Source organism: Mercenaria mercenaria, chromosome 6 (assembly GCF_021730395.1).
Source record: "Mercenaria mercenaria strain notata chromosome 6, MADL_Memer_1, whole genome shotgun sequence".
Classification (NCBI taxonomy): domain Eukaryota; kingdom Metazoa; phylum Mollusca; class Bivalvia; order Venerida; family Veneridae; genus Mercenaria; species Mercenaria mercenaria.
In genome coordinates this window covers 6354567-6376147 of record NC_069366.1, presented here as the reverse complement: position 1 = coordinate 6376147, position 21581 = coordinate 6354567, and the positions used below count along the sequence as shown (strand labels likewise).

At 35.8% G+C, this 21581-nt stretch overlaps 2 protein-coding genes across 8 annotated transcripts in view; one reads left to right on the top strand and one right to left on the bottom strand.

Annotated features, from left to right (window-relative positions):
- The window catches only part of LOC123549807 (uncharacterized), a 31011-nt gene extending 27317 nt beyond the window's left edge, over window positions 1-3694 (top strand). For all 7 annotated transcript variants that reach the window (XM_053545014.1, XM_045338226.2, XM_045338224.2 and 4 more), the window contains one exon: window positions 1968-3694. In XM_053545014.1, coding sequence (XP_053400989.1) covers window positions 1980-2924 — 945 coding nt within the window. In that variant the 5' untranslated portion in view covers window positions 1968-1979 and the 3' untranslated portion in view covers window positions 2925-3694. The remainder of the gene's footprint in view (window positions 1-1967) is intronic.
- Window positions 1-21581, bottom strand: part of LOC123549804 (pre-mRNA-splicing factor ATP-dependent RNA helicase PRP16-like) — a 162818-nt gene that overhangs the window by 60154 nt on the left and 81083 nt on the right. Inside the window, exon 20 of the mRNA XM_045338215.2 lies at window positions 11646-11810. Coding sequence (XP_045194150.2) covers window positions 11646-11810 — 165 coding nt within the window. The remainder of the gene's footprint in view (window positions 1-11645; window positions 11811-21581) is intronic.

Below are 21581 nucleotides of genomic sequence, written 5' to 3'. Positions count from 1 at the left end.
TTGAATGAATCAAATATTTGTTTTTAATAAAGAATACACCTGAAGACCTTTACTTTTGAATTAAACAAGTCATTCACATTTTCAAAGTATGATTAAGAAAAAATCAATTTAACGTGGGCAAGATGGCAAAAAATACAAAAACACCTCATGTTAGCTTTTTAATATTTTAAAATCAATATAGTTATGCTAGTTGCAGTGCTATATTATACATGTACCTTATAACATAAAGGAAAACCATGTTTTAATATATAGAAACAGTACATATTGGTTATATGCCTGTAGAATACAGGTGTCACTAGAGCACAGCCTGTTGTATTATTAAACATGTCATATTACCACTCAGAGAGTTAGGTTGTATTATAACATGGTCCTGCTACATTTTATTTTGATTCTTGTATGTCTTATGTAAATAGGTAGATGAAATAAAAGCACTATTTCATAGTATATGTATCGTGAGCAGGGCTAGATAAATTCTTTGAAAGCAACTCGCCCTGCAGGACGAGCTGCCTAGAATCTTCACTCATCCTGCTACAATTTGGACTTGTCCTGCAAATCACTAAGAAAACGATTTTTTGCTGACAGCGTCTATTTTAAAGTCCATAAAAAACAGCACATACCGTATTCTTGTTCTTGATAATTGAGCATCCAGCTAATGGTACTGTAGTGGAGTTGGGCAGATTTTAGAGTTGCGATAAATAAATTAACTTTCGTTTTAGATCTTTTAGCTATACGGCTTCTTCATGGCTCCATCTTAATTGGATTTATTATATTTTTGTTAAAATATCACACTCGTCCTGCAGGACAAGTACGACAGAAATTCCACTCGCCCAGACCAAATTTCTACTCGTATTTACAAGCGGTTGAGTGGATTTGTCAAGCCCTGGTGCCAAATATAGTAGGTTGATGTGACGTCAACATTTAATGGTGTTTTAACAGCGTTAAACGTGACATCTAGTGGTTTACCCTCATGTCCAATTACTGATTAGAAGTGTAACACTGTTCTGTTATATCATTTTGATTTTACTCTCAAATGAAACATTTTTCACTGTCTTCCAAACAGCCTATATTTTTTTTTTCTAAAACAGCATTCTTGACAGCACAGGAGGTGTGGCTTAAATAAATGCACTTCTTAGTTAAATACTTAATGATTAAATTGTACAAGACTTAGTGTGCTATATAGATAGGATGTCAAAAAGCTGAAAATCTCTCAATGCACATTGGATGAAAGAAATGTATCAACTATATACAGGAAAACTGATTTTTATGGAAACTCTATCTTACATATTTAAATGACTTGTATTTTACAGATATAATCAAACGTTATTGGAGTGTTAAATGAAATATGAAATTCATCTTCTAAACTTTGTTATAACATGTGACCGAGTAGTGCAGTGGCAAAACAGAAGTCCCCTACCCGTGGAAAACTTTCAATAGTGACCTTGACCTTTGACCGACAACCATGGGTTATGTGAGCGATACAATTTTTACTTGACCTTCAGTAGTGGCCTTGACCTTTGACCTCAAGAAGAAGGCATGTACGTGCATAATGTACATAATTATTGCCCTCTATTCACAAACATAGTTTTATGAACCTACCTTGAACACTTTTTGAGTAATTGCAGGATCCAGATTTTCGGACTGACGGATGGAAGGCATTCCTATAGTCCCCTCCAGTGTTCCGCAGGAAGGGGACTAAAATGCAACATTTTAAATGGGTTTACATGGGTTTCTACAAATACTGAATACAGTTTAAAAAGTGATATATAATATTATACACCCCTGAAAATATCCCCTAACACTAATATTTCCTTGGTAAAACTTCCTCAAGTGAAGATTTCCTTGGAAACCTATCGCCCATTCCCTAGAAAATATTCACCCATTATGATTAGTATATTTGTTTAATAAAATCCTCCAACTGTAACAATTCAATGTTATAACTCAATAATCTGAAACATCTCTCATTTCAGGTGTAAACCACAATGGGAAGTCTGGTACCAACAATTTTCTTCCTGATAGCAGGAACCAGTCTCATTTTGGCAACTCCAAACTGTGATGAAACCTGTATCCTGGCGAACCAGTTTGAAGTTAATGTTGAAGTAGATGGAAATGAAATTAGTTTAAGTTGGAAGTTCAATCAATCTAAACAGATATATGGATTCCAAGTGAAAATTTACAATACAGATGATTCCACTCTCTACGAGTCGCCAATTCTTCATGTTTCCCAACGTGCGATGAAACTGGAAGAAGAGCTTGACGGAAAAAGTAAAATCTGCATAACTGCGTTCGAAAACAGTACGAAGGTTCTTGATGAAAAATGTGAAAAAATCGAAATCAAAGACTTAAAAATCGTCATCGGAATTTTAGCTGGAACAATCTTCTTGATTCCATGCTTGCTGGCTCTCAGCTATGTCATTTTTAAAGATTATAAAGTAAGACAACTTGAAAACTATGAAAAAATTTCTCCAATACTTGACAGAGGCAAAGGTATAGCATATGAAGAAGACATAATCGTAGATGAAGTAAAAAAGACACCAATCCAAGGGACAAACGCTACTGACAGTGATGATACTAAGGTAAACAAGGCATTTGTCATGAATGAAGATCTTAAACAGTCAGGGGATGCTGAACAAGACATTTCTGAATCTCTACAGGAAACAGCAGTTGTTAATACCAGTAACAAGGTTACTGCAAATATCGAAAATGAGAACTCAGGACAAAGCAATATACCAAATGGTAATTCAGAATCTTTATCAGAAAGTTTAGATGATGAAGGCCAGAAAATTGAAAACAGCAATAAATATGAAGACAGTGTCAAAGTAAGAGACAGTGACAAATTTGAAGTGGTTACTGAATCTGAAATACCCACTGTTGAAATACCCACTGTAAGTGTGACTGATGAAGAAGTGTTGGGTACAAGTTTATAATCACTTTCTGTTTTAATGTTTAGAAATACTCATCAAGTCATTGATTATTATTATCCCTTTTTACTAGCTTTAATTTCTTGGTCTCCTGGACTATTGCTAAAGATATACTATGCACATCATTTCTAAAATATTTTGCTATTAGAAATTAACTCATAATGTAGCTTCTCCCATTTGATTTCATTTTTAACTCGACTATTTAAAGAATAGATAGAGTTTTTGGACTCACCTATGCGTCGGCATCTGCGTTGGCATCCCGATTTGGTTAAGTTTTTGCATGTAAGCTGGTATCTCAGTAACCACTTGACTGCGGGAATGGACTGAAACTTCACACACTTATTCACTGCGAAGAACTGACCTATACTGCAGTATATACTTATACTTACACTGCACAGGTTCAATAACTCTGTTTTGCTTTTTTACAGAATTATGCCCTTTTTCGACTAATATTTATTCAACTGACAAGGCTGTTGAATAGTCCAGCATTGCCGTCCTCCAACAGCTCTTGTTGCGAAACAAAGTCCCCAGTGGTATGCTAGTTCAGAAACGCTCAATACAAATAGCAATGCTTCCAGCACCTCTATAATTTTAAACACTATACAATCATTTAATTTGTTGAGCAAAAAAGTGTGTGGTTTGGCCAAAAACAGCTGTGTTGAGGGGATATAAATCAAGAGATTTCAACTTATGAATATAAAATGAAGGGAATTTTTCAATTTTTCCTTGCACTTTCATATCGTAAACAGATGCAACAATAAAATCCGCAAAAATTTGTTCCCCGCAAGTATTAATAATTTCCCAATAAGTAGCAAAGTAGCAGATTTTTTGTCACTAAAAACATAATACGCACTGATTAGAAAAAAGAACGTATTTGTAAAAGTATCTATTTCAAACTAAGATACTGATGTAGTTTGCTTTTCTTAAAAAGAATATGCTCAATATCAAAAGGCACATCAGACAGTTTCCACTGCAAATCTTTGTCTGCAAAGCAAGCGTTTTTCCAGTCATCGTATTTTAACTAGCAGTAACTCACAATGGGCTGAGCCAGCTGTTTAAAGAAGATATGGCCAATGGAAAACCAAGAGTAACAAGTAAACAAGACGGCCATGATGGCCCTATATCGCTCACCTGTTATCATTGCACTCGAGGACAAGAAGGTCCTCAGAAAAAATATCTAAGTCCAAAAGACGGGAACAACAACGGGAAGAAATTTAACCAAAAAGAAAAAAAAAATTCTTACAAGGTACAGATATTTCAAAATACACCTAAAAATTGGAGGTACCATCCATGCTGTACCACAGAAAAGTTGTCTCGGTTTTTCCCTAGGCCGATAATAAAAAAGTTACTAAAAATAAGCTATTTATAGTAATGTAAAAGGGAAGAAATTAAAAAAAAAATTATTGTAAGTGAAGAAAAGAAGGATCTGCCAAATAAATCTGTTGAAATAAGTGAAATTTCAGATCAGTCTCTTCATTAGTTATGGAGATATACCCATTTTAATTTGAAATAAAGGGAGGTAATTTGACATAAAATCGGTCCATAGTTACCTACCCTGATTGCCTCAGTCCAACTGATGACAATGAAACTTCAAATAAGTCCTATAAGTACTTACTGATATAAATCCATTTTGATTACAATCAGGGGAGGTAATCAGATAAAAAATAACTCTTGAACCTATGACTGGATCTGATTTGTCATGGAATCCAAGATTTATTGTTGTTGAAGACATTTTGGAAGTGTGTTTCAAATAAAACCATAAATGAATTCTCTATATGGCTGCAAAAGCCAAAATAGCCAATTTTGGACCTTTAAGGGGCCATAACTCTGGAACCCATGATGGAATCTGGCCAGTTCAAGAAAGGAACCAAGATCTTATGGTGACACAAGTTGTGTGCAAGTTTGTTTAAAATCAAATCATAAATGAAGCTGCTATAGTGCAGACAAGGTCAAAATAGCTAAATCTGGCCCTTTCAGGGGCCATAACTCTGGAACCTATTATGGGATCTGGCCGGTTCAACAAAGGAACCGAGATCTTATGGTGATACAAGTTTTGTGCAAGTTTGATTAAATTCAAATCATAAATGAAGATGCTATTGTGCAGACAAGGTCAAAATAGCTAATTCTGGCTCTTTCAGGGGCCATCACTCTGGAACCCATTATGGAATCTGGCCAGTTCAAGAAAGGAACCAAGATCTTATTGTGATACAAGTTGTGTGCCAGTTTGGTTAAAATCAAATCATAAATGAAGCTGCTATTGTGCAGACAAGGTCAAAATAGCTAATTTTGGCCCTTTCAGGGGCCATAACTCTGGAACCCATAACGGGATCTGGCCAGCTCAAGAAAGGAACCGAGATCTTATGGTGATACAAGTTGTGTGCAAGTTTGGTTAAAAAAAAATCATAAATGAAAACACTATCGTGCAGACAAGAAATTGTAGACGCATGGACGCACGGACTGACGACGGACGAAGGGTGATCAGAAAAGCTCACCTTGTCACTATGTGACAGGTGAGCTAAAAAGAATTAATGTATAGCGCTTTGAATTTGCATTTTTATAAAATGCGAAATGATATTTTTTTCTATAGAGTATACTCGATTACATTTCTGATTGTCTGCTTTTAATAGCACATGTTTGAAAATTGCACCATCATAATCAGGTATAAATAAGGTAATCATAAATAAATTGATTCGCTCACAACACATAGGGGATTACTGTTATATATCATTATTATAACAAGTCATGCAAACTATTATCACCTTGCTCTAAATTATATTAACTGGTTTGAAAACAGTTCATCAATTACTCAATGGATGACAAACTCTTTCGAACTGTCACAACAAACGGAGCTCCTAAAAACGTCTTTTGTATCGGCTTAAATCATATTCGACAAAAACTGTTAGTGTAAGCGCTTCTGTTATGGCAGATGGCTATTGTGTGTATCAATAAAAGCAATTATCAAGCATTTACAGTAAACAGACTTTATATATTTATGTACAGTTTTTTAATTTTCTGATATTCAAAATCCATGAATATAGCGAAAACAAGAGCACCGCCAAGTGGGGCAATATACGCCCGAAGGGTTACATCAGAGGATGGGAGCAAATTTAAAGAACTTGACTGTTGAAGTCCAAAGGACAGGAACAAGAAAAAGAAAAAATTCCAAAAAAAAATATAAGTCCACAAAAAAATTCTTACCAGGTTAAGTTATGTCAAAATACATCTAAAAATTGGATGTACCATCCATGTTGCATCACAGAAAAGTGGTCTCGGTTTTTCCCTATGGCCAATAATAAAAAAGTTTCAAAATAAGCTATTTATAGTAACAAAATAGGGAAGTAATACAAAAAAAAATTATTGCAAGAGAACAACAAGAGGGCCATGATGGCCCTATATTGCTCACCTGTTATCATTGCACTTGAGGACAAGAAGGTCCTCAGAAAAAATATCTAAGTCCAAAGAACAGGAACAACAAAGGGAAGTAATTTAACTAAAAAGAAATAAAAATTCTTACAAGGTACAGATATGTCAAAATACACCTAAAAATTGGAGGTACCATCCATGTTGTACCACGGAAAAGTGGTCTCGGTTTTTCCCTACGGCCAATAATAAAAAAGTTACTAAAAATAAGCTATTTATAGTAACGTAAAAGGGAAGTAATTAAAAAAAAAAATTATTGTAAGTGAACAAAAGAAGGATCTGCCAAATAAATCTGTTGACATAAATGAAATTTCAGATCAGTATCTTCATTAGTTATGGAGATATACCCATTTTAATTTGAAATAAAGGGAGGTAATTTGACATAAAATCAGTCCATAGTTATCTACCCTGATTGTCTCAGTCCAACTAATGACAATAATGAAATTTCAAATAAGTCCTATAAGTACTTACTGATATAAATCCATTTTGATTACAATCAGGGGAGGTAATCAGATATAAAGTAACTCTGGAATCTACGATTGGATCTGATTTGTCATGGAATCCAAGATTTATTGTTGTTGAAGATATTTTGGAAGTTTGTATCAAATCAAACCATAAATGAAGTATCTATATGGCTGCAAAAGCCAAAATAGCTAATTTTGGACCTTTAAGGGGCCATAACTCTGGAACCCATGATGGAATCTGGCCAGTTCAAGAAAGGAACCAAGATCTTGTGGTAATACAAGTTGTGTGCAAGTGAAGCTGCTATTGTGCAGACAAGGTCAAAATAGCTAATTTTGGCCCTTTCAGGGGCCATAACTCTGGAACCCATTAAGGGATCTGGCCGGTTTAAAAAAGTAATCGAGATCTTATGGTGACACAAGTTTTGTACAAGTTTGATTAAATTCAAATCATAAATGAAGCTGCTATTATGCAGACAAGGTCAAAATAGCTAATTCTGGCCCTTTCAGGAGCCATAACTCTGGAACCCATAAAGGAATTTCGCCAGTTGAAGAAAGGAACCAAGATCTTATGGTGATACAAGTGGTGTGCAAGTTTGGTTAAAATAAAATCATAAATGAAGCTGCTATTGTGCAGACAAGGTCAAAATAGCTTATTCTGGCCCTTTCAGGGGCCATAACTCTGGAACCCATAACGAAATCTGGCCAGTTCAAGAAAGGAACCAAGATCTTATGGTGATACAAGTTGTGTGCCAGTTTGGTAACAAAAGGACCATGATGGTCCTGAATCGCTCACCTCTTCCCACATGACCCAGTTTTGAGTATGACGTCGTTTTTTCTATTATTTGACATAGTGACCTAGTTTTTGAGCTCATGTGACCCAGTTTTGAACTTGAGCTAGATATTATCAAGATAAAAATTCTGACCAATTTTCATGAAGATCCATTGAAAAATATGGTCTCTAGAGGTCACAAGGTTTTTCTATTATTTGACCTATTGACCTAGTTTTCGAAGGTACGTGACCCTGTTTTGAACTTTACCTAGATATCATCAAGGTGAACATTCTCACTAATTTTCATGAAGATCTCATGAAAAATATGGCCTCTAGAGAGGTCACAAGGTTTTTTCTATTTTTATACCTACTGGCCTAGTTTTTGACTGCACATGACCCAGTTTCGAAACTGACCTAGATATCATCAAGGTGAACATTCAGATCAATTTTCATGAAGATCCATTGCAAAATATGGCCTCTAGAGAGGTCACAACTTTTTTTCATTATTTGACCTAATGACCTACTTTTTGAGGGCACGTGACCCACTTTCGAACTTGACCTAGATATCATCAAGATGAACATTCTGACCAATCTTTATGGAGATCCATTCACAAGTATGGCCTCTAGACAGGTCACAAGGTTTTTCTATTATTTGACCTACTGACCTAGTTTTTGAAGGCACATGACCCACTTTCCAACTTGACCTAGTTATCATCAAGATGAACATTCGGACCAATTTTCATACAGATCCCATGAAAAATATGGCCTCTAGAGAGGTCACAAGGTTTTTCTATTATTTGACCTATTGACCTAGTTTTTGATGGCACGTGACCCACTTTCGAACTTGACCTAGATATCATCAAGGTGAACATTCTGACCAATTTTCATGAAGATCTCATGAAATATATGGCCTCTAGAGAGGTCACAAGGTTTTTCTATTTTTAGACCTATTGACCTAGTTTTTAACCGCACGTGACCCAGTTTCTAACTTGACCTAGATATCATCAAGATGAACATTCAGACCAACTTTCATACAAATCCCATGTAAAATATGGCCTTAGAGAGGTCACAAGGTTTTTCTATTATTTGACCTACTGACCTAGTTTTTGACAGCATGTGACCCAGTTTCAAACTTGACCTAGATATCATCAAGGTGAACGTTCTGACCAATTTTCATGAAGATCTTGTGAAATATATGGCCTCTAGAGTGGTCACAAGCAAAAGTTTACAGACGGACGCACGGACGAACGCACAGACGACGGACGCTGCATGATCACAAAAGCTCACCTTATAGTGACAAGTGAGCTAAAAATCAAGTTATAAATAAAGCTGCTGTTGTGCAGACAAGGTCAAAATAGCTAATTTTGGCCCTTTCAGGGGCCATAACTCTGGAACCCATAACGGGATCTGGCCAGTTCAAGAAAGGAACCGAGATCTTATGGTGATAAAAGTTGTGTGCAAGTTTGGTTAAAATAAAATCACAAATGAAACCACTATCGTGCAGACAAGAAATTGTTGACGCACGGACGGATGCACGCACGGACGCACGGACTGACGACGGACGAAGGGTGATCACAAAAGCTCACCTTGTCACTATGTGACAGGTGAGCTAAAAAAGGGATCTGCCGAATAAAAACAAGAGCACTGCAATGCAGAGCAATATACACAAAGCAAAGTCATATATGACCTTTGACCCCTAAGTGTGACCTTGACCTTGAAGCGAGTCATCCAAAACATTCACTCTGCATGTCGCCTCAGTGTGGTGAACATTTGTGCCAAGTTTCATTGAAATCCTTCAAGCAGTTCAAGAGTTACAGAGCAGACACAGCAAAGTCATATATGACCTTTCATCCTAAGTGTGACCTTGACCTTAAAGCTAGTCATCCGAAACAAGCTCTCTGCACGTCATCTCAGTGTGGTGAACATTTGTGCCAAGTTTCTTTGAAATCCTTCAAGCAGTTCAAGAGTTACAGAGCAGACAAGAAACACACTCATATGACCTTTGACCCCTAAGTGTGACCTTGACCTTGAAGCTAGTAACCGAAACAAGCGCTCTGCATGTCGTCTCTGCGTGGTGAACATTTGTGTCAAGTTTCTTTGAAATCCTTCAATGGGTTCAAGAGTTACAGAGCGGACACGAAATTGCTTTCAGACGGACGGACGGACGGACACCGGGTGTATAACATAATAGTCCCTTCGGGCGTATAATAAAATCTCTACGAATAAAAGCCCCTATTCAGTATTGATAACATGTTTACTTTCTGTCTAAATCATAGTGCATCATTATATGTTAGAGGTGCTATTCCCTTGCTCCTTTTCAGTTTTTTTTTTTTGTTTTCGTTGGGTTTAACACTGTACAAAAACAGTTATAGGTCATATGACAACATTCCAGCTTTGATGATGGAGGAAGACCCTAGATGCCCCTGCATGCATTATTTCATCATGGATGGGCACCTGAGTAGAAGCATCAACCTTCAGTAAGCCAGCTGAAGGCTTCCTTAATTGAATATTTCAATGCCCTGAGAGGGGCTTGAACCCAAATCAGTGATGGGCAAGTGATTTGAAGTCAGCGATCTTAACCACTCAGCCACGGAGGCCCCTGACCTTTTTCACAGTAAATGGGGTAAATAATAAGTAGAACTACAAATGAAATATTTCTGATACTCTTCTATTATAATGACTTCTGCAATATGTACAAGGTTGGACCTCTGACTATAATTTGTTTTGAATCTTTATAAACATACAGTTTGAAAATTCATGAATATCTTGTGATAGGGCAATATTAAGATTTTAACATATAGTGTAATTAAGTCACTTAATATTGTGACCAAGTTTAGCCACTCAATAAGAACTACTCAAGTTAAAGAGCTGACACTGTCAAAGTTTGCAATTTTGAGTAATTCAAGGGCCATAACTCCAGAGACACTGACCTGAACTATCTGGTTACCAAACTTGAACTACATTTTATAGAAAGACACACTCTGTGTAAGTTATGTTTAGTTTTGCGAAAAATATTCTTAGACTAGTTATTTACAGTTGAAAAATTCACATTTTCTGAAAGGGAAATAATAACATTTTAACATATAATGCAATTACGCAGCTTAACATTGTGACCAAGTTTAGTGAACATTGGATAAGAACTACTCAAATTAGAGAGCTGACACTGTCAATGTTTGCAATTTTGAGCAATTCAAGGGCCATAACTCTTGAGACACTGATCCGAACTAACTGGTTATCAAATTTGAACTAGATTTTACAGAAATACACACACTGTGTAAGTTATTTTCAGTTCTGAGAAAAAATATTCTTATAAGACTAGTTATCGAGCAGAAAATGTCAATTTTGGTAATTTTGACCAAGTTGAGGGCAATAACTATGGAGAAACTGTACAGAACTAGCTGATTATCAATCTTGGCCTAGACTTTATAGAAATAAATCTTCTGCATAAGTATGGTTGACATCAAAGGAAAACTAGAGCTGCTTTTGAGAAAAGTGCATACCTAATCATCTGAATAGCAGTATATGAGTCACTTCAACTGCCTTATCAGACTTTCAGTGCTTTGATTATCAAAACAAGTTTCAAGAGCCATAATTCCAAAGTGCCTGGGCCGGTTTCTAACTTGGCCGAGGACTTATTGGCAAACACACTCTGTTCAAGTTTGGTGAAGATCGGATGAGAAATGTCCGACTAAGAGTGCGGACAAGATTTGTGACAGACACAGACTGACACACAGACAGGAGTTAATCAATATGTCTCCCACACCACAGTGTGGTGAGAGACATAATAACTCTGAATATCAAGCAGACACTGTCAATTTTGACCAATTTATGTGCCATAACTCTGGAGGTACTGATATGAACTGCAAACTGGCTGATTATCAAACTTGACCTAGATTTTAAAGAGATACAAACTTTGCATAAGCCTTTTTTAGTTCTGATACGACATACTCTAGTGATTAAGCAGATACCTATTTTTGCCATCCGCTCACTACCTACCAGCCCTTAGAGGGTGAAAACATAATACGTCATTTTTTTAAATGTAAGTATAAAAAACTCACATAAAGAAATACTTACCAGAATTTCAGCACTGCATTCCATTTCCAGTGACTTTATCAACATTTTGGAGAGTGCAGGATCTAGTGGGAATTCTACCATGTTTCTCCCCATGGGGGTAAGAGCTCCTGTATTATCCAGGGCCCCTAAGATCCACAGTTGGTACATGGAGTTCAAAATGTTATCCTGAAATGAATTGCATATTCTTCACATAAACAAAAATATGTACCACAATACAAACTTACCACAAACTCATCAAATAATAAATGTAGTTTTTTTTTTTAGCTCACCTGTCACATAGTGACAAGGTGAGCTTTTGTGATCACCTTTCGTCCGTCATCCGTCATCTGTGCGTCCGTCCGTCTGTGCGTCAACAATTTCTTGTCTGCACGATAGTGGTTTCATTTATGATTTTATTTTAACCAAACTTGCACACAACTTGTATCACCATAAGATCTCGGTTCCTTTCTTGAACTGGCCAGATCCCATTATGGGTTTCAGAGTTATGGCCCCTGAAAGGGCCAAAATTAGCTTTTTTGACCTTGTCTGCACAATAGCAGCTTTATTTATGATTTGATTTTAACCAAACTGGCACACAACTTGTATCACAATAAGATCTTGGTTTCTTTCTTGAACTGGCCAGATTCCATTAAGGGTTCCAGAGTTATGGCCCCTGAAAGGGCCAGAATTAGCTATTTTGCCCTTGTCTGCACAATAGCAGCTTCATTTATGATTTTATTTTAACCAAACTTGCACACAACTTGTATCACCATAAGAACTTGTTTCCTTTCTTAAACTGTTGAGATTCCAATATGGGTTCTAGAGTTATGGCCCCTGAAAGGGCCAAAATTAGCTATTTTGACCTTGTCTGCACAATAGCAGCTTCATTTATGATTTGAATTTAATCAAACTTGCAAAAAACTTGTGTCACCATAAGATCTCAGTTCCTTTCTTGAACCGGCTACATCCCATAATGGGTTCCAGAGAAATGGCCCCTGAAAGGACCAAAATTGGCTATTTTGACCTTGTCTGCACAATAGCAGCTTCCTTTATGATCTGATTTTAACCAAACTTGCACACAACTTGTATCACCACAAGGTCTTGGTTCCTTTCTTGAACTGGCCAAATTCCATCATGGGTTCCAGAGTTATGGCCCCTTAAAGGTCCAAAACTGGCTATTTTGGCTTTTGCAGCCATATAGAGACTTCATTTAGGGTTTTATTTGATACAAACTTCCAAAATATCTTCAACAACAATAAATCTAAGATTCCATGACAAATCAGATCCAAACGTAGGTTCCACAGTTATTTTATACCTGATTACCTCCCCTGATTGTAATCAAAATGGATTTATATCAGTAAGTACTTATAGGACTTATTTGAAATTTCATTATTGTCATTAGTTGGACTGAGACAATCAGGGTAGATAACTATGGACTGATTTTATGTCAAATTACCTCCCTTTATTTCAAATTAAAATGGGTATATCTCTGTAACCAATGAAGATACTGATCTGAAATTTCATCTATGTCAACAGATTTATTTGGCAGAGCCTTCTTTTGTTCACTTACAATATTTTTTTTTAATTACTTCCCTTTTACATTACTATAAATAGCTTATTTTTAGTAACTTTTTTATTATTGGCCGTAGGGAAAAACCGAGACCACTTTTCTGTGGTACAACATGGATGGTACCTCCAATTTTTAGGTGCATTTTGACATATCTGTACCTTGTAAGAATTGTTTTTTCTTTTTGGTTAAATTTCTTCCCTTTGTTGTTCCTGTCCTTTGGACTTAAATATTTTTACTGAGGACCTTCTTGTCCTCAAGTGCAATGATAACAGGTGAGCGATATAGGGCCATCATGGCCCTCTTGCTTTATTTTATCTCCTAGGGAATAAAGGAGGAGTACAGAGTGGGGTTTCAAAGTCTCAAAATGTAATCAGAATAGCAGAAAAAAAAATTCTTTTAATGAAAATGCCATCAAAATTATTATGAAATTTTGCTTGAGGTCCAAATTGAGCAAATATGTAAAAAGGCAAGCACACAATCTGATAATTTTTATTTGCCGAATTTTCTTAGTATACCCTGGAGTTCTGAAGTCAAGAGTTAATTCCACACTGTACAAGGCTGACATCTTAACCACTAGACCACCACTCCCCTTAAATTTGTCTTAAAGAATGCAAGTATGAGACTCTATACAAGGTAGATTTTAATGATACTTCTCACAGTAGTAAATAATAAAAATTATTTTGCCTAAAAATAATTACATTTATTTTCTCACGAAATTTATGGCTATCTTGTTGCTAGGTGTGTAAACTAGAAACTATCATTGTTGTCAAGTAATCCAGTTTTGTGATTTATTGGTTACCTGTCTAAACACAATAGAGTAATGATGAACGCCTTAGCGTCTAGGAACCACTCAAGCGTTATATTAACTTCATATCACGTGCAATATTCACAGCTGAATTTAAGGTGTACTGGCAAGCGTTTCAGATCGATGTTAAATTGAATAGCCAGATCTACATGCCACGTGGACAATACAGAGCGCGCCAGGAATGTAGAGGCGGGCCAGCTTGTTTAGAGGATGACCAAGGAAAGCAAACAAAAGACAGCGGATTTGCCAGTAAATCCCAGGCATCAAACAAATGCTGGTAGGTCTGTTGTTATTGATTTCAAACGCGCAAATAATTTTGCAGTCTAATAATTACCGTTCTTCTGTTGAGAATCTAAATATGGGGTGTGGCGGCCCTAATTCTCATAACTTGCAGATTCGAACCAAAACATTAGCCTTTCTCATTTAACAACAGTTTTTTACTGTAAAAATTTGTTTTTCTCATACTTCCAAAACACGAGATTCACAAATAGCATTTCCGCTAACTATTCGCAAGGTGCTCGTAGAGCAAGTTAGTGACGTCACATTGCTTAGGATGAGGACGTTTTGCACATTTATTTCTAGCAATTAAATAGCAAATTTGGAGAGGGTCTTACATTAATCTCGCCTTGGATGCTAAAAGGGGCCGTTGAATTGTCTAAATAGTGAATGGCCCAGTATGCGGGTTAAGTTTGGATGAGTTTATCAGAACTTAGCAGAAAGATTGTAAGGAAAAATTAGCGTCTTTGACAGTAGATAAATTTGTTTTATTATCTATACAAGTAGCTCTATGTCAATTGATGTTCAAGTAAGTTTTTCTCATACATGCACTTACAATCACCGGCCGTCATCCTGCGATAAATCGCATAAGACCGGGAGAATCTGCCGGCATGCGTGAAACGCAGGCACCTGCACAAATAGGTATCTGCACAAATAGGTATTTTTTCACAGCAGACATTTCTTTTAAAAGTCTGACCAGGTTACACAACATAGTTCTATCGAGATCTTAAAATCAGCAAATACACTAGTCAAAATTTATGATTCAGAAGTACTTACAAATTTCCCCAGAATGATTTCATTAGTGTACAAGAGTCCACGTGCATCCAGATAATAAGATTTTAAAATCCACTGTTTAAATTCAGATTGGATAAAATCTAACATTTTTTAATAAAGAGGTCGAAATTGTTAGGATTGCAGGTCGACCTTTGAAATTTTTGTAATACAGGTAATATACAGTTATACAAAATTGTCAGGTGTACAGTTTAGGCTGTTCCTGGATAAACTGGTTGCGCAACGTTATTTGCGAACTTGTTTATACAATATCTTTTCAGCCTAGTTTTTAACGGTATAGATGAATAATTGCCTATTATTGCAGAAACAAAGAGTGATTGAAATGTAACCAAACACATGGACGTAGATCTATATACATATTGCTATATTAATTCAGTAAAATGTTAAGACATTAAACACATTGTCTTGGCCTCGAATATGTCACTGTCAGTTTCAAACTAAATTCTTGTGTATCTCTTATTTTTCATGCAAATCGTGTATACTTACCGTCATTGAATACACAAGAATACAGTTCTTTAATACATAGTTATAAATAGAACTGCATTTCATTGACTACATAAAGTTTAAAGTAAACAATGCTCAAGTGGTCTTAAACATTTCTTGGATTAAAAAAAAAAAAAAAAAAAAAAAAAAAAAAGAGTCTGGGGCGGACCAAGTTAGTAATGTTATGAACTTGTGGTCCGGCCCAACCATTTCATTATTCTTAGAATGTTTTATTTTGTATATACAGTAATGTATTTGTTATTAAAAAGTGAAGGAAGGTTTAATCGAATTAAGTCAAATCACCTTAATTATAGTAATTTATATAGTTTGGGATTCTATCGGTATGACCGTGAGAATATTGGAGTAAAAATAAATAAATAAATAAATAAATAATGTGGTTAGCTTTTCTACAGAATTTAAGGATTGTCATTAATTCTTGATAGATACTCGTTTCGAATTCTAACATACAGTGGTTACGTAGTTATTTCGAAGGGCTTTATTTCTAAGGGCACTTGTGTCAGGTTACATGTTATTTTGGATGGCATTTATGGGGGATAACAGCAGATATAACAGTTAACTGTTTTTCCAATTGTTCCCCATTGACAGTGTCACTGTTTGTTTTGTAATTAAAGATATATAATAGAACATCATATATGTAAATATAAGATTAGATAAGCTGGCACGTTTTAGGCCAATTCCAACATCGCATATCATATTGTTCTTAACACTTCTTTTAAAATTATCAAATTCTATTACAACATACTTAGCTGTTCAGGATAATTTTATCATTTGTGTAGCAACACTTTAGAAGGTTGTCGCAGGAACCGGGTAATAAGGGATTTAGTTGATCTATACCAGTTGTCCGCTAAGTTATATATATCTATATTTCAAAAAAAAAAATGAAAAAATTTTCTCTTATTTTTGGTCTTGTTTGAGTAGGCGAATTGTCAAAACCAAATCATTTTCGAATAGATCATATAACACATGTCAACGATATAAATTTGTATCACGATAATCAGTATTCGATGTTTGTAAGTCACATCAGACATCAAAAGAGCAAACCAGTTTTAAGCTTCTGCTTAATAAAGGTAACTGTAGCCGCAGTTTAAAACTTCTGGAATTTTTTTAGAGCTGCGATTCAACATTGTGGAAGTTTTGACAGGGTCACAATAGTATTAATTCGGAAATAGGTTTTTAAATCAGTGTAGGTGGAATTTACACATCAGTCAAAATTATTCGATGTTCAGATTCTTTTATATTTATGACGGGGCAATCTTAGCAAGTAGGGATATTGTCCATTATGAAAACTTATCTCAATAATTCCTGAGATCACGTAAAATTTGTTGGATTCAGATAATCATTACCGAATTTGCTATATAAACAATTTAAGTTTAAATACATTAAATATTTCTTTCAACTGACAAAACTTAACTGATACTTTTACTAAAGACAGATATGTTAACGTCATTTATATGCATTGGATTGAATCTGTGTTCGTGTGCGTGTTGAAAATTTTGAAACACCATAAGTTTCAAGTTTATTCAGAAGTTCTCAGTTTATATACATACAAAAATACGAGATAAATACAAGATTTCAAAGAAAGCATTTCATTTAGTCACGCAAATACGAAGGCAACACATTGACATTGTTTTAATTGAGGAAACTATTTACAGATATTCAAATACTATTACAAGGTCAGATTATGTCATTCAGAGAAGTGTGTCGCTAACTGAAGCGAAGTGTAATATTGAAATAGACATGTGCTTGCTTGACCATTTATTCGTAATGGGACTTCATTGCTATTGTGCAATCTATTTATAGAATGGTTTGTTGGTGCTTCTGGACCGAGGAAATCTATTGTATGTACTATTAAAATTTGTATAGAAGTGTATTGTATTATATTGTCATACCTAATACGACTAATTTCCGAACTCATTGAAAGGAAAGATAGGCCGTAAACAACATAGCATCTCTCTAGATATTGATAAGAAAACAGCTTTTATCGCCTTAATTGATGGGGTAAAACGTTGGATTCAGATTTTAAACTGATTAATTGGGACATAATTCTTTAACTCAAATTTGTATTCAAGCAAATAAATTTTACCTAATCTATTACTTATTTCGTTCAAAGGTTGAACCTGACTTGTATTATACACCATTATCACGAAAACAACAATTTGGTAGAAAGTTTTTTCAAGACAAAAAGGTCATATATACAGGTTTAATGGCATTTACTTAATCTGCGCGTGATGTTGGCAAGAGTTGCTGTGCATGTCTGTTAAGCTGCCAATTTATTTATATTTATAGCTACATGGTGGAATTAGGTTCGTTTATAGAACAAATATAATTGTGGTAAAGGTACTATATTTGATTTAAGAAATCTTACTCAGAATTTTTGGGGGATAAATTTTGGCAAATTTATTGTGGCCGAGAAAAATTCTGTCGACCGCGGGGGCGATCAGGCATGCTTTCGAACATTGTCATAGTATGGATGTTACTGTGTTAAAGGTATTGCTCTAGTGCTTTGGCAATATCTGACTAGCCTTGCTTATGTCATAGCCTTGCTCATTATAGTTGCCTTGCTTAGAATTACAGTACGTTGCCTTGCTCCGTTGGTCCGCTAAATATTCCTTCATTACTTCGGCAGCCAACCGTCTAGTTATGGGGAATGTTTAATTTACTGTGGTGTACTGTAGCCTTGCTCATTATAGTATTTGCCTTGTTTAGAATTACAATATGTTGCCTTTCTCCGTTGGTCCGCTAAATATTGTGGTGTACTGTAGCCTTGCTCGCTTTGCTTAGAATCACAGTACGCTGCCTTGCTTCGTTGGTCCGCTAAATATTGTGGTGTACTGTAGCCTTGCTCGCTTTGCTTAGAATCACAATACGTTGCCTTGCTCCGTTGGTCTGCTAAATATTCCTCATTACTTTGACAGCCAACTGTCGAGTTATGGGGGGTGTTTAATTTACTTTGGTATACTGTGGTATCCCTTGCGTTCGTGTGGTGCTGATTGTTGCTTCCACAGCAAACCATGGAGTAATGATGTGGTGCTTTACAGGCACGTCTGGTTTCCTCCCTGTCGACGGGGTTACTACAAACAATGGAGTGGCCAAACTTTGCCAAACTATTTATAATAACTTTTATATATAAGTGTGAATTACATATTAAAGTTGTTGCTTGCAGTATCATATGCACCTATAATCAATATAGTCTATGTGAATGTCATAATACCTAAAATGTACAAATAAACATGTGGTAAACTGTGAATATTGCAGTTGTTTCTTGTGTAGAATTTCGGGTAGTAAAATAAATATATTATTTATTATATGTCAAATAGATCGTATAGGTCTGTGTGCTTATTCTTTAGATATCTGCCAATGATTAATATTACCGGCAAATTTCAAGCTGAATTTTAGATATTTTATACAACAATTTCATGTGTCAACATTTTTATTATTATTATATTTTACCTTAAGAAAGATAGTAACGTCATAGTTCATAAAAATTCATTTCAAGATTGCCATTGAACCATAGGCTGATTTTCACTAGCGTATGCTACATCCTGGCTTTATTTTGCATTATCGGAATAAAATGATCCATCAAACATACTGCCAGTTTATCAAACATGCAGAACTATCTTAAACAGTAAAGATGCCTAAATGTACAAACAATGTGCTGTCAAACTTGTATCACTCAGCCAGCAAAGGGAGTGACAAACTTTGACTGCTCAAAGAGAAAGAAAATACCAGTAAATAGACGGATGCTCCCCAAAATATGATTATTGCATATCCAAAGAACAAACATGGAACTCACTGACTGGGCATATACAGTTTACTAATGGTGAATAATCAAAGGGCAATATCTCGTTGAAAGATCATACTACCGTAACATGAAGATAACATGTGCCCTTCCTTGTAACAGTTAAGCATCCTATGAATTTCTCTGAATTCCAGTCAAAGGTTGCTAAGAAATACTCCGGACAAGAAATGGGGTTCAGACAGATGAAGCGGTGACTATATGCTTCTCCTTCTAGGATCATAATAAAATATCAAATAGGGAAGGAAGTAGAATGACTGCCTAAAGCAGGTTCAACAATACTACAAGTGAAGTGCAGGTATGCTCCAGTGAAATACATATACAATGTACTCTGATGATATTACATTTTCAAAGTATTAAATGTGGGTGTAAAAGTATGACCTTCAAGTGATTTAAAGATGAAAGCAAAGTCAAGTAAAACAAGCAAATTCGATGAATTGGTATCCCCCGCCGAAAGGGTTTGTGGTGAAGAATGGCAAAACAATATATCAGGCAAAAAGTTAAGGATGTTACTTTAGAGGCAAATAATTTCATTAGTCAAAATCAATTTAACAGAAAACTGGTGGTGGTGGTGGGGGGGGGGGGGGGGGGGGGGTGACTGGGTGAGGGTACAAAACATCACATGTTGATCAAGGTTTGAAAAAAAAAGTAATAAAAAGGAATGAAAAAAAAATTCTTTTTTTTTTTTTGGAGGGGGGGGGATGGGGGGGGGGGGGGGGGGGGGGGGGGTGACCAAGGCAAGGTGGTGACCAGGTGTGGGTACACAACTTCACATGTTTATAATAAATGTTCATGAAAAAAGAATGAAAGAAGTTTAATGAAATTCTACCAATTGGTTGGTTTGTTATGTACAAATCTGTAGATTTTTAAACAATTAAAGGGCAATAACTCTTAGGAAAATTGACCAATTAATAAAAACAAATGATAGGCATCATTAAAGTACGTTGGTTCATATTTATTTCAAGTTTCATGAAGTTCTACCAGCTTGTTACTGAGAAATGGCTGCAGACGTGGATTTTTCATTAAATCAAGGGCAATAACTCTAAGGGAAATTGACCAATCAAAAAAAAAAAACTTGACGGGCATCATCGCAGTATATTGGTGCATCTTTATTTCAAGTTGTATGAAATTCTACCTAATAGTCACTGAGAAATGGCTGTGGACGGACATTTTTTGGTATTTTTCAATAAATCAAGGGCAATAACTCTAAGGAAAATTGACCAATCAAAAAAAAAACTTGACGGGCATCATCGTAGTATGTTGGTGCATGTTTGTTTCAAGCTTCATAAAATTCTACCTGATAGTTACTGAGAAATGGCAGCGGACCGACGCACACACGCACGCACGGATGCACGGACGTGACAGACGGACAACACCATTTCAATACCCCCCTCCAGATTTCATCAGCGGGGATAATATATCAGAAAATCTTCTTTACTGCTTTGATCTATATACTTATTGCAAATCCGTGTCACCATGTACCTCATCACATCAGAAAGTTTGTAAATTTCAGTAATATTGTACTGATGTCCTTGGCCATGACATATAATAGAGGCACGAATAAAGATACAATACAGATTAGAAACTTCAAACGTTTATTGCTAAACACTAGTGAGTAGGAGCCAGGATCAAAATGGTATTTGATGGATATAATCAGTAACAACAAGCGGAGTATTTTAATCATACAATTTCACTTAAAACACAAGAAGGCCATGAAGGCCCTGTATCGCTCACCTGACCTACTGACCTTGAGATCATCAAGATTAACATTCTGACCAAGTTTCATTAAGATATGGTCATAAATGTGGCCTCTAAAGTGTTAACTAGCTATTCCTTTGATTTGACCCCCTGACCTAGTTTTTGACCCAACATGACCCAGATTCAAACTTGATCTAAAGATCATCAAGTTTAACATTCTGACTAAGACTCATGAAGATACAGTCATAAATGTGGCCTCTAGAGTGTTAACAAGCTCTTCCTTTGATATGACCTAGTAACCTAGTTTTTGACCCCACCTGACCCAGATTCGAACCTGTCCTATAGATCATCAAGTTTAACATTCTGACCAAGTTTCATGAAGATGCAGTCATAAATGTGGCCTCTAGAGTGTTAACAAGCTTTTCCTTTGATCTGACCTGGTGACCTAGTTTTTGACCCCACCTAACCCAGATTTGAACTTGAGCTATAGATCATTAAGATTAACATTTTGACCAA